Source organism: Cyprinodon variegatus, unplaced genomic scaffold (genome assembly GCF_000732505.1).
Source record: "Cyprinodon variegatus isolate N-32 unplaced genomic scaffold, C_variegatus-1.0 Scaffold15, whole genome shotgun sequence".
Classification (NCBI taxonomy): Eukaryota; Metazoa; Chordata; class Actinopteri; order Cyprinodontiformes; family Cyprinodontidae; genus Cyprinodon; species Cyprinodon variegatus.
In genome coordinates, this window is record NW_015150468.1 from 286522 (window position 1) to 300667 (window position 14146).

A 14146-nucleotide genomic window follows, 5' to 3' on the forward strand; every position below is an offset into this window, starting at 1 on the left:
CGTTTTAATGATCTGACCTTTTTTATTAGTCTTTCTGTAATGTCCTTAATTTAATCATCTTTATTATATAAAATGTTCTTTCTTTTAAATTTCATTTAGCTCTGTCTTAAATGTGTTAATTTGTGTTATATTTCAGGCTGAGAAATTTGGTTCTCATTATCCTTTGATAAAACTACATAGTCCAGCAAGCAGCACATTAGGAGGGAATTTATGGTACTAGAGAATTTAATGCCTTAAGTTGGTGTTGCTGTAACCCTCAGGAATCATCTTTTGGGGTTGGTTTGCTTTTAAGCAGAGTTTTTCAACGTTAATACTTCTGTTTTAGGACGGAGTCTGTAGAGAAACCAAGTCCAGTGGAGAAAAAGTATGAACCAGTTCCTCAGGTGACGCCCTCTCTGCCACCAGCCACACTGCCTAAACCACCAGCTGAAGGTAATGTTTGCAGCTCAACTTAAACCTTATTTTTTAATTACATCTTTCAGTTTAGCACACAAGGTAGAAATTGGCTGACGTATAGACATCCTCATTAGATCTTGCACAGTGGAGCATTTTTTGATGGGTTTTTTTTCTCTTCACCTCACTTTGTTTTGCACGGCTCTCCAACAGCTAAGCCTCCAGGCAGAGAAAACACTGTCCAGAGCAACTTTCTGCCTCAGAAGAGTTTCCCTGAAAAGTCTCCAGTTAATGGCACAAGCGAGCAGCCTCCAAAGATGCTTCCCAGCTCAGGGGCGCCATCTAGCTACAACCGCTTTGTTCCCAAGCCCTTCACCACCTCAGCCAAACCTTTTTCACGGATGTTTGACAGTCCGAAATTTAACCACAATCTTCTGCCCAACGACAAACCAGAGATTGCTCCAAAGGTAAATAGATTATTTTAGGAGATATATCTGTTTTAAATTACAATACTAATCGGAGATCAGAAAAATATCTAATTCAATTAAAGATACTTTATTAATCCCAAAGGAGGATTAAATGTTGCAGTAAAAGTGTTATTTATGTCGAGGTTTAATAAGGATTTACTAACTGTTTAACACATATACTTGATGATCAGGGTCCAAGCTCCAGTCCAGTGAAACCTCAGATTCCAGCACAGCCTCAGAATGCAGACCATGACAGCGGCGTGGACACTTTCACTCGCACAGTGGATAATCGCCCCAAACACCAGCAGAATAACGTCAATGCTGTGCCCAAGGCCATCCCTGTGAGGTAATAAAATCAGACTGAGTCCAAATTACACCAAAGCTCATTCTACAGGGAGACTTAAAGTGAATGTGTCCCATCTCCCAGCCCGAGCGCCTTGGAAGACGATGAGGATGAAGATGAGGGTCACACTGTGGTCGCAACAGCTCGCGGTATCTTCAACAGTAACGGCGGTGTCCTGAGCTCCATTGAGACAGGCGTCAGCATAATTATCCCGCAGGGCGCCATTCCCGACGGAGTTGAGCAGGAGATCTACTTCAAGGTCTGCAGAGACAACAGCATCCTGCCACCGCTGGACAAGGAGAAAGGTAACTGATCACAGTAACATGGAGGAAGTGGAGATGATTCCCTTTAATGTTTCAGGCGTTGGGCTTTATTCTGCCACAAGGACATGACATGCAACGGTAATCTAGTCAGAAAATGTCAATACTGCCAAAAAAAAAACTGCATATGATTTTCAGCTAGCAACATTTAATTAGCTGTACTACATGTATGTTAGCTTTATGCTAACCATTAACAAACCTTTATAAGCATTTTGTTTTTATAAGGATTTGTTTATCACCTTTACCTTCTCTATATTTGTTGTTTTTCATTAATTATTTAAGCGTTCTTTAAAAAAAAAAAAGGTTAAAAAAGTAAAATATTTAATGTTGTTTGCTCCATGGTTTATTTTATGATCAGCTGGACATCACCACAGCTGCAGCTAAAGTGCGATGCTAAATAAATCCAGATGCTGGTTGTAGTGTCGGATCATTCCTATTAGAAAAGAAAATGATGTAATTTAATCTGCATATCAAAGTGAAAGCAAATGGAACACCTGCATGAAAAGTGTCCAGAATATATTCTCTCATCCTTTGCAAGTCCTAAGGTTTAACTGCATAACAACATTATGTGCTCTGAGTTTGTAGCAGAGCTCTGAACTATGCATGATTTGTATTTCCATGGAGCATATGCATGCCATCTGTTGTGGAGTCAGACAAAATCCCGTAACATCCTGTCATTATCGTACTGCTTATTCTGATCTAAAAAAAGAGAAAGTTAAAGTAATGCAGATTTGCTTTGTTTTCACATATAAGATGTTACTCCCATTAAAACCCTTATAGATTTCAAATGAAAAATAATTTTTGCTAGAATGTATGTAACTGAGTGTTTAACTAGGCTGTGTGTTTGTGTTTACAGGAGAGACTTTGCTCAGCCCGCTGGTGATGTGTGGACCTCATGGCCTCAAGTTCTTGAAGCCTGTGGAGCTGCGCTTACCTCACTGTGCGTCAATGACCCCTGATGGTTGGTCTTTTGCTCTAAAATCCTCCGACTCCTCGTCGGGTACGCTTTGCTCTCTCTGCTCTTCTGGGGACGTTTGGGCTGGCTGTGTGACAAATTCAGCAGGTTTTTTTTTTTGCAGTCACTTGTTTAATCTGAACTTTTCCCTTGTCTTGGTTCTTAATCAGAAATCAAATATTTAAGAATTTAAACTTTATGATCAAGAAGAATCAACCTAAGGGAAAAGAAATCTACCTTTTTCACAAATTATTGCTTTGGGTTTATTTCATGTCATTATTTATGCTGGGCAACTCACCCACACAGTTTCATTTGCTGTATCACTGGTTTCCATCACATGCTTTATTACTTTGAAGGACTACTGCAGTACTTCCCTCCTGTTTTTTTCCCCAACTTCATAACTATATCTCATTTCACTTTACTTGCATGCACTGCATGCTTTGCTGCACGATACTGAGTTTCATCAGACAGAGCTTTAGTGCATGCTTCTCTGCTCAGTGGGATTTTTCTCACATAGCCACCCAAATCCTGACCTGAAGAACAAACGACTCTGTATTTGCTACAGATCTGCTGGAATCTGGGACACCATCATAACCAATAAGACCTGTCATTCCCAATAAATCCAGAGTTACACAAAGACACCTCGCTTTCATGCTGAAGGTGCATGTATCTATATTTAGAGCTCATATCTACCAAAGAGTTATTTTCGACTCTGACTTTTAGAGAGCGGTAAACATACTTTTATAGTCAGTATTTTTTTGTTATCTCTTCAGTGTAAATAAGGAAATCTCAGACAAGCAAACCAAATGTATCTCTTTTTAACTGCACGGGAAGTTTTTGCATTCAAAACTAGTTTATAGCTCCAATATGACAGCAGGTGATTGAAATTAAGTTTACTTGACACTTTGGGAAAATCATTAATTAAATATTACCCCTTCAGGAAAAAGTAGAGCCATTCCTGGGGGTTTGGTGAAAGAAAAAAAAACATGTTTTATTAATTTTATTCAATGTCATGATCAAGACCAAAACAATGCAATGCTGTTTTCAAGACCATTCCAGTAATCATGATATGACTTACTGGTTTCACTATGGCACTATGGCTGCAGCATTCAACTTTATACCTAGCCCTCAACTACATTCCACTAGTGCACTAAGTCTGTTGGGCTGGTAACGAGTCAAACAGTTTAATCCAGTTATATTGATGCGCTGAATTAAATGCAGTGGATAAAGGCAACCAGTCAAAGCGGAGGTCTTAACTCGCATGTCATTGCCTGTTGTACAGACAAAAATATATCTATACATTTGCACTGGAAAATGTTGCTCCCTGTTTTCTCTTTCCTCACCTCTATCTGTCAGCTGCATGAAGGGAGCAACTTGAAAATTCAAAGGAAAAACCTTATTGTTTGCATTTGATTCAGACAGTAGTTTTAATATAATTTAAAACAAAGAAACATCCAAGATGAGACCAAGGGTCCAACAATGAGAGAGCGCAACACTAGTTTAAGCCCAGCTAGAGGCTGGAATTTCTCATCAGGATTTCCACATGATTTTAAATGTATTTCATTATTATTATTTTTAACGTATAAGTATTTTATTCATTTTTCGCCTTTATGTAGACATTGCATCAGTTTGTTTCTAACAACATTACTCCCTGGACTGAGTTTACATGGTTATCTGCAAACTAGAACTAGTTCTTCAGACAAAATGCATATATTCGTTACTTATGATTTCAAAGTGACTGTTACACATGGTTATTTTTATGGTATTCGACCGCTGTCCTCTTCCTGGTTTGGTTCATATTTGTCTACAGTTGCAGGCTGCAGTATCAAACCTCAGGGCCTTTACCTCACAGTTTTTTAATAAAAACTTTTTAATAAGCTAGCAGTAGCAATGTTGAATAATTCTTTAGTTTGACATTCCTCCACCTAAAGCACACTAAACATTTGTTTCTCTTATTTTAAACTTACACTGCACAGAACACCCCTGAAAATGCACAGATCATTGCATTGCTTTGCCCTAAACAAGGGTAAAGGTGTATTAATTTCACTATCAAACATACAATAGGATAAAAAAATAAAAAGAGTTGTCAATCTAATAAAAAAAAAGTAATAATAGAAGTCCTAGTAAATTTACATAAGGTGATTCTGTCTTGTGTTTGACTTCATGTTCATCTGTGTTTTCTTTAAAACAAAATGCCATCTGAATCCTGTGGGAAATAACTGAACTTCTATCAGCTCTTAAGTTAGAACAGAGCAGGTTTAAAATCACTGTTTCGTCCTTTTTCTCCTAATATTGTCCTTCCCCTTAACTGACTTCAAAAACAGCAGCGATTTATACAGCGGTCAGGATTAACTGTTAATTAGCCTCATTTTAAAGAAGAGACTAAGGGCTCGGGAAGAAATGTCCGTTTACTTTGTCGTCCTGCAGAATCAGGGGGAGGATTATTGGGCCTGCATCATAATCCCCTTATTGTGAAGCTAGGCCACTCTTGGGCCTCCTTCTGGGGTTTTCTTCTCACTTTGCTTTCTCCTTTTACTCTGCTATTCAAGGCTAACAGCCTTCCTTTCCTTTCTACTTCTTCTCCCCACAGTGCTCTCACTCTGGTTTCTTAATACTTGAGTCTGAACCAGTGTGATACAGTTAAGCTCGGTAAATGCCTCGTTTGGGTTTAAGAGACCGTGAATTGATAAAAACATTCACATCGTGCAGTGCCTCTTTTTAAGCTCTCACCATGTCAGTTCACTTTATGCATCTAAAGATCAGAAGTTTCTGTGTAAAATTTTTATGGGTGACCTCTACATTGATCATTATCCCACTAAGTATTGTTTAACATATTTGTTTTTCTTGGAGAATAATCTAGGTCTTTAGTTGTTTAACTTTGTAAACAACTTCCAATGATGTTCAGCTGTCGTTGTCTGATCATTACAACTAGCAAACATTTTTACTGTCAACGTAGCTTTAAAGTGCTTAAACGGGTTAAAAATGTTAAACGGCTTCCAAAGATGCTGATTTTTGTTTGTTAAAAAGTAATGCCAGTCATCCACTGTAGTCCAGCAGCTCCAGCTGCAAACTGGGAATTTCCTGGCCAGAAAATTTGAGAACACAGAAATGTGTTAGCAGCATCCTCATTTTTGACAGTTCAGGATCCTTAAACATCCTTTGACTTCTTTCGGTCTCTCATTTGGATGATTTCTCTCTCTACCACTAGAGGGAGCTCACGTAACACAAACTTGGTGAGAAAAGTGACCAATTTCACCCAATGTCAAGAAAATCTGCAACTATTTAGAATATTTGATTATTTCTGATTTAGAAGAAAATAAAGTCACAACACATATGGTAAACTTTACATAAAAGGGTATACAAAAACACAAGCAAGTGCTTTGATTTATGTGAGTTGATAAAAATAAAAATAAAAAACTAGCGGAAAGCTCTATTCCAAACATTCAGAGAAAAAGGATGCAATTCCCCTAAAACTAATGGACTGATCTAATTTATTTTTTTTTGTTTATAAAAACTTCTTAAATGTTATAGCGAAGGTACAGCAGGCTTATGAGTCAGAACCAACCCAGCCATGAAGATTAAGGGGAAAAGGCAAAACCTTTGACACTAAGAACGCTTATTAACATTAGAGGGCTGGTAAAATACTTGCATAGAAGTAGGAGCTGAATTGAAATGCTAGGTGTGGTTTTATGAGATGGGGAAGATCAGCTATAGAGTAAAGCAATGCTAGGCTGTTCATTATACCAACAGACCTTTGCTGAGCTGTTTCTGCATCCCCCTCATCGATTACTAGAGGGTTCTCTTTAGCACAGCCCTCCGTGTTTATAGCTGCACATGTGCTTAGACCTCACAGTGACTGGGCTTTAATCTGCAGTCAACAAGGGGCTGGAGACATTCAATAAAAAAATACTGTACAGCTTTTACTGGGCTCTTGTGGTGCTGCACTTGGACACAGGCCACAAACAGCCGCAGTAATGTGCCTTACAAAGCAAATGATGGCATTTTGTATTCATTGTTGAATGTCATTTAATGTCATTTTAATCAAGAGTTGTTTGTTTATATATATATATATATATATATATATATATATATATATATATATATATATATATATATATATATATATAAAATCGGACTCTATTCGTGTCGGAGATCCACTCATTCACCATCTACTGTATTAAGCACTCACCGACACATCCCATTTATTTTCCATACAGGTGACCCGAAAAGCTGGCAGAACAAGTCGATCCCCGGAGACCCTAACTACCTTGTGGGAGCCAACTGTGTGTCAGTGCTGATTGACCACTTTTAAGGAAGGACGAATGGACCAGGAGGCACAGCGCTGCTGAATGTGGGAGAAATGAAGGCGATGGACTCATATTGAAACACACACACACTCTGCACATGCACTACAGCTGCAGTCCGGCCGTACAAATGCAGCACAAAGTGGAGTATGAAGGAGAGCCGGTCAATGCTGTTTACTGCACCCAGATGTTGGCGAGACAAGAAAAACAAACCTGTGCTCCTTTTTGATGGAAGTTTGGATGTGAAGTAAATGATGCCTGCCCCACATCTCTAAAAATATATATATATATATATATATATATATATATATATATATATATATATAGGTAATGGATGGCTTTCGATGCAGCATTCATGCTTGAGAAAATTGTCTGTTTATGTGATATGAATTTAGAGGTATCCAAATGAGATGCTAAAATGGCAGAAGTTTGTTTCAAAGTTTTTTTTTGTAAGTCTGCGGACAGAATATGAAGAATCATGGACATGTTGAGGTAGCTTTATAGAAGGTTTCAGACATGTAGGGATATTTGCAGGCATCCCCTGAAGGAAACTGCATTAAAACCGAAGCAGCACACTTTAAAGAGACCTTTACTCCTTTCTTTGTTCTTCCTTCTCTGGTATCCTGTAGCTTCCTGCCTTCCTCCCCATATCATCTTCTCCTTCCAGCCTGAGGGAGATCTATGCATGTTCTTTACTCAGGTTCTATATTCTTCCTCAGTTCCTTCCTGACATCTTTCCTCTTCCTGCCTGGTTATTCTTGCACTCACACAACAAATAAGCAGTGATGCCTTATCTGCAAATTATTCACTTTTCGTAAAGAAAAAAAAAGCATAACTTATAATAAATTATGGTATAATGTCAGTTGTTTTTGCCATTTTTTTTGTGGACCCACTGTATAAATAAACTTGGGTTTAGCACACGATAACAGTTGGCAAAATATAACAAAGGTAAGCTCTTCTTTTATCTGCTATGCATCGCTGAATATACAGATAAGAAGTGCTGTAAATAAAGCTAGCATATTGCCTTCTTTCTTTCTTTTGTAAATGAACTTTTTGTATGTCTTTCTTTTTTTTTGTATAAAACGTAGAGAAAACATTAAAAAGCAGAAGAAAGTGAACAAGTTTTCTTTGTATTCTGGAAATACCCTCAAGCCTTTGAACTGTAACCGAAAATAATACATTGAACCGTTTTCTACCAAGTTATTGACATGATGTGGATACAAAGTACTTTTTACTTATTTGAGGCCCTCATAAGTACTTGAACTAAAAGACATTAAAACGTGCTCTGACGGTGTCCCCCTCACTTATTTGTGATACTGGATACTATATTGTGTGCCCTTAAATGTATTTTTGTACTAATAGACAATATAATATGTACGGCACACCAATACAGTTTTATTTTTAGTATAACACAGCTTTAATTGAATATTAGCTCTTCACGTGTGGCTGACTTTTTTTTCCCTCTTCGACACTTTTACCACTGTATTAATAAATAAAATCATTTTTAAAATAAAGACTGGAAAGTGTTTTATATACCTATGTCGATCTTTCAAAAGTTTTTTTTTATCTTCATGTTTTGCTTGTTTGTTGATTTGAACCTACGGTTTCCTTTGTTACACAAGTTTAATAATGCTTTCTACACTGCACTCTCATTCCTGTCATTTTATCTTATTTCACCTAACTTAATTACATTATTGATTAAAAACAAAATAACTTAGGTAAGATTAGTTGTTGGGTATAAATGGTTCTGTTTTATTTCCTAATTTATTTTAACATTTCAGCAGACATTTGCTCTTCAGTTATTGTCTTCAGCTGGCTGTTTTGCTCTATTAAAATTACAGATTTTTTTTGTTTTTATAATTTTTCTTGAGTTCCCATCTTTTTTCTGCTTCAGGTCAACTGTTCTAGACCACTCTTTTAGATCTTTTCTCCCTTTTATACGTCTTCTTCAGCTAATTGTTGCTCATTTTTCAGTTTTTCAATTTCTTGAGTGTCTTCTGGCACCTTTATTCAGCAACTATGCATTTGCACAGCTGTTTCTCTGCAAGAGTTACCTTTATTTTCTTTAAATAAACCCCAATTAAATAATTCAAATAATATAGGTCACTAGTTAAATATAATTTGCTGCCAAATGAAGCCCTCTCCTCAATGCTCACCTTTAAATCAAATATACCCAATTTCTTGAAGTTCTGCCACTGTCGTTTTCAGCTCTGCAATACCTCAGTCTAACGCTAGTTGTCGCAGGAGAGTTACAAGCTTCCAGCACAAAGTCAGACCTAATGTTATGCTTCAGTAAACGGTGGCAGATGACAATAAACTACAAGATTAAATCTGCAAAAAAAAAAAAAAAAAAATGATGCATTTATCATCACTCAGTCTGAATGACAATGTAAAGTTCAGTTATTTCAGAAGTTTAAAACAAATCAGACAGGGATACATGTCAGGTTTATTCCTATAAAATTAGATGATTTGGACTTAGGCTAATGAAAAGACAGATTTCTATTGCTCATTCATTAATAAAGCACTTTAAAGCTAAAAATGCACTATTTGTATAAGAACTAAGAAAAAGATAAAATAAAAAACCTACATTGCGAGGTCGACTATATAAATAAAAAAAGCAAAATTAAAGAAACAAAGGAAGGTCCAATAGTCACACTCTGCGGAACTCAGAATATTAGAATGAAAAACATTTCTTAAATCGACATGTTCTGTTTTGGCCCAAGGAAGCAACGAATAAAAGTAGCAGACATAATTGCCAACATCCAAGTTGAGGATAAGCTACAATGGCTCATTGCAAAGGCACCTAAGGAAAGTTAAGTGGAAGGAAAAGGACGGCAGACAATAGTGCACAAGCAACAAGGATAAATCATAGTCTTTAGAGGACTCTGGTGAAATTTGCATTTGAGAAAAGAGGTGGAAAAAAACATTCACATTAGGTACTATCCATCCATCCATATTCTCCCGTTTAGTCCTTTTCAGGGTCATGGTGGGGCTGTTTCCTGTCTACGGCAGTTTATGGAATAGAGGCGGGGTACCGCCTTGGACACGTCGCCATTCTGTCACAGGGCAACACAGAGCTACACAACCATGCACACCTAAGGACAAATTAGAGAACCTTATTAACAACAGTCATGCTGTTAATAAGAGTACCCAGAGAAAACCCACGCATGCACAGGGAAAACATGCAAACTCCATTTAGAAAGACCCCGGGCTGGCAACAGCGCTACCCACTGCCCCCATGTGCAGCCTCCAAAATGTTTCAACCTTGATTTTCATACTTTTTCTCAAAATTGTTAAACTATTCTCCTTATATGGGTATTTCCATTTTCGTTCCTCCCACTGAAAATCTATGAAATTCCAACCATGACTCAGTCCTACTGTTGGTACCACAACGTCTGAGACAGTGTTTTTGTTCAGGACTTTTTAATCCTTTGATCGATATTCAGATGCACCATAGAAGTCGCATTGCTGACACTCATCTTGTCTATCCATATTTTATCTTTTATCCTCCTCAAACCCTTATCAAGCAATTTACTCTGAAAAATCTTAAGTGATGAGGAACCTTTGCTTGATCTCCTGACGACCTGCCCATGATCACTTTAAACAAGAACTTGGGAGCTAATCACACACCCAAACACTGTCTCTCTGTTAAATTCAACACAGTAACATCAGAAGCATAACAAAAAGTTGTAATATTTTCTATTAAGAAGTGTTGCTTTTTTTCCAATAAAACCCAAGACTTGGGTATGTAAAGAAACCAATTTGTACATATTCATTGATGAAAGGGGTCAAAGCAGCACAGTTCCTCTTATGATGACCTTGGCTTACTATAGAAAAAAAAAAAAAAACAGACTCTCTTTTCCTCTTTAAGACTGCTTGAACAAATCTTGTGTTGTGTTTCTTGCCATGAAACTACTGATTGTCACCTCTCTTAAATCTATTACTTCAGCAAGGCTTCCAATTTTCATGGTGTAGTTAACGAGCTAGAAATAGGTAAAACTTTCTTAAATTACATGTATTTAATTTGAATAGGTAAATAATATGTTGCCAATGGAATTGGTTCATTTACCCCTAAAGGATTAGGGAATATGCACTTGAAATAAGACAATGCAATTGATTTATTTTAAGTGTAAATTCTGTTGTTCCAGTAGCAAAGTGTCTCACTTACCTCCTCAATTCAAGAAACAATTCCCTTATTTGGATTTCTATTTTCTGCAGTGCAAGATTATCTCTGTGTAACTAACCCAAATATCTCTCAATATGGGACCAGTCTATGTAAAGAAAATAGGCATCAAGTGTGGAGATATTGATTATATAGCATTGATGTGAGGCAGCTCTGGATTAAAAATCTTGGCGGGGCTGGCGGCCTGGTAGTTAGGGCATTGTGCTTGGAATCTTGAGGTTCTGAGTTCGAGCTCCACTCTCACAAACTTATAACCTCAGAAACTTGGACCCAATATTCAGACAGACAGTTCAGGACAGTTTACAACAAGCTGTATTTTGAAACAAATAACTCAGCGAGCAGATGATAGTCAGCGGGGCGGATAACTAGATTCACTGCAGAGGTGGAAAACACAGGTCAGTGACTACAGGAGGATATCGGGCTAATAATGACAAGGAGCAAACGTCACTGAAGTGGTTCAAAGTCGAGTCCGATCCCAGACAAAAGGGAGATTGTTAGCAGCCGCTTCCAGCACCTCAAATGATGATGAGCTGAAGATAGCTGACCCCGAGCGAGCAACAATCCTTAAGGAGAATCCAAGCCGAGGTCAGAGAAACAGTCCAGGTTCGGTTACCGGCAGGATCCAGGAAAACTGCAAAAAACACAGCAGACAGAGCAAGGCAAAAAACTTCAAATTTAAAAACAGGTCAGAATCAAGATAACAGACAGACTTACTTGAAGGCTGGAGTTACTCTCACAACAGCTTGAATAATCTGGCACTGGTGGCTGCAAACAAGCAGCATATATGGGAGCTGGAAACAGGTGGATAAGATGAGTGCTAATGAGAAACTGAGCAGAGTTGAACAGGTGAATGGAATGAGCAATCAAGCCAGCCTCCAGCGCCAGGATCATAACACTGCCACTCTCTGAGCAAAGACCCTTAACTGCTCCCAGGGGGCCACACAATGGCAGCCCACTGATCCACAAGGGGATGGGTTAAATGCCGAGAGTTCATTTATTTGCTCTGTACTTGTAACAGTGTAAAGAACATAAACCTAGACATGCTTTAAAGCCTTAATTCATGTTTGAAATACCCATTAGGGACTCGAAAAATCGCAGAACCCTTTTGGAGATATAGACAGAGGAAAAATAGAGGAGACTGAGATGATTCGGATGATTTTTGTCTTAAATTTTTATCATTCTAATTTCATTTATTTTTGCATTACCATGCATCTCCTGCGAAATTAGGTTTGTTTTCCTATTATTATTTGTATCCCCCTCCCACTCTCTCCCCTCTCCGTCGTAGTAAAGCAGTCCACGCAGCTCAGCGCAGCGCAGCGCGCCGCCATGCAGACGCGCACCGTGGCTGCTCTCCAACACGCAGAGCGCCTCCTGTCCTGCTGCTGCTGCTGCTGTCGCCTTTGAACACCGCGTTTCCTTTAGATCTGCACCTTTACCGAGCTACAAAAAAAAAGCAGAAAGCTTATGTTTTCTTTCAGTCTTTTTTTGAAAATCTCTCTCATAGTTTTTGGTGATAATTTATCTCTCGTCTCCATCTCCTGCTTTTTAAGTTAAATAAGCGTGACAATGGTGCGTGGCTGGGTGACAGCAGCAAAATCGGTTTTGGATTTTTCATCTTGACTTTTGATGGAATGGTTTTATTTTTTTGCCAGAGAGGACCTCAGTTGTTCCTTTTTTTCAATATGCTCGACCTAAATAAATATCCGCAGATACTGTCTGTGTGATGCCTCATCCAGTCCACCTTTTTTCCTCCTTTCAGGCATCTTTAATTGATGGAGATCATCCTCAGTGAGCTCTGACCACGCCGTCCTCCCGCTCAACATCACCGCTCTTATTGGATGCTTTTTTTTATTCTTTATTCTTCCTGCCATCTAAGCTGGTTCAAGGACTCCCCTCTACTATATTTATATTTTTTTTTTCTTGTGGAGACAATGCCGGTGAACGCGCTGCCCCGAGGCGGCAGCAGCGGCCCCGGATCCCTGAGTCCCGCGTCGTTGTCCCGCAGCCTGTCCCGCCTGAGGGAGTACCGCACGCGGACCAGGATCATGCTGGCTCTGGGAGTCTCTCAGATGGTCCTGGGGAGTCTCATCCTGGCGGTCAGCTTCGCGGCTCTGGCTCTAACTACGTCGCCCAGAGTGAGGCACTCATGTCCCTTCTGGGCAGGTTTTTCTGTAAGTAAATAACAAAAGAAAAAACGCAGATAAAGGGAAATATCTACTTTTGTTAATAAAACAGTAACAACAACACAGGAAACTGTTGTGTTTAAATCCTATAATAATAACAGCTTGTCTCATTCTCAAGAAAATTGAGTGATTTATGTTAAGATTCAGCATGATGGAATACAGCATTGAGGTTTAAGAACATATTAACAGTTTGCAAATCTAAGATGTAGTGTTTCTTATATATTTATGACTAACACGTTCTTGATTTCCTGCCAGAGTGTTGCATGGAGCTGTGCTGCTCCATTAAATATAGAGGCAGTAGGGCATGAGTGCAAGGGTGAGGGGAGGTCTGTGCCATCAGGACCATCTGTGTGTGCGTGTGTTTTGAGAATTGCCTCTTTGTCTCAGTGCCTGTATGTGTGGCTGAGTATAGTTACAGGGGAGCAGTGTATAATCACAGGGGTCAGGGTTCAGAGGTCAGTGAACATTCTCCATCAGGGCTGGAGTGGGATTGGCTGAGCTCCTGTGCAGAGAGTGTTTATCTCCAGGCACTGAAACTTGATGCTGTCTTGAATTTACTAAAATACCATTATGTTTGATTTTCTAAAGCATTTTGATTTTCTTGCAATTTTAGTTGATCAATAGAGGTTTTTGTTTTTAAGCTGTTTTTTTATATGTTCAGGCCTTCAATCTGGTTAAGACAGCACACTGTGTAGCGTTATACTTAAAAAGTGATGAAAGCTAAAAACCGTCATGAGACCTTTTCCGTGAGGGGAAGTATGTTTGAGAAAACTGTCATTACAAGCGTATAAGCTTATTAGCAGCAACAGTTACAGGATAAGGTGTTTCTGTGACCACCTCCTCATCTGCTATCTAGAGGAGAGACATTTTCCCTCCTTTTTACACATTAAGAGCGTAACCCCCTGAGATCCTTACAACCTTCAACATATTTTCTTATCTTTTATTTTACACTTTATCTTTTATTTTACGCTTAAAGGAATAGTACACCCAAAACATGA

The 14146-nt window shown here is 38.6% G+C and overlaps 2 protein-coding genes across 10 annotated transcripts in view; both read left to right on the forward strand.

Moving 5' to 3' along the window:
* Positions 1-7060, forward strand: part of tjp1 (tight junction protein 1) — a 126287-nt gene extending 119227 nt beyond the window's left edge. For 5 of the 8 annotated variants that reach the window (XM_015384581.1, XM_015384611.1, XM_015384619.1 and 2 more), the window contains 6 exons: positions 326-432; positions 607-860; positions 1052-1206; positions 1288-1508; positions 2380-2523; positions 6696-7060. In XM_015384581.1, the coding sequence (XP_015240067.1) occupies positions 326-432; positions 607-860; positions 1052-1206; positions 1288-1508; positions 2380-2523; positions 6696-6790 (976 nt within the window). In that variant the 3' untranslated portion in view covers positions 6791-7060. The remainder of the gene's footprint in view (positions 1-325; positions 433-606; positions 861-1051; positions 1207-1287; positions 1509-2379; positions 2524-6695) is intronic. The other 3 variants (XM_015384605.1, XM_015384636.1, XM_015384597.1) reach the window with 2 other exon arrangements.
* Positions 7061-12472: 5412 nt separating this feature from the next.
* Positions 12473-14146, forward strand: part of fam189a1 (family with sequence similarity 189 member A1) — a 106414-nt gene continuing 104740 nt past the window's right edge. For both annotated transcript variants that reach the window (XM_015385106.1, XM_015385114.1), the window contains exon 1: positions 12473-13136. In XM_015385106.1, the coding sequence (XP_015240592.1) occupies positions 12804-13136 (333 nt within the window). In that variant the 5' untranslated portion in view covers positions 12473-12803. The remainder of the gene's footprint in view (positions 13137-14146) is intronic.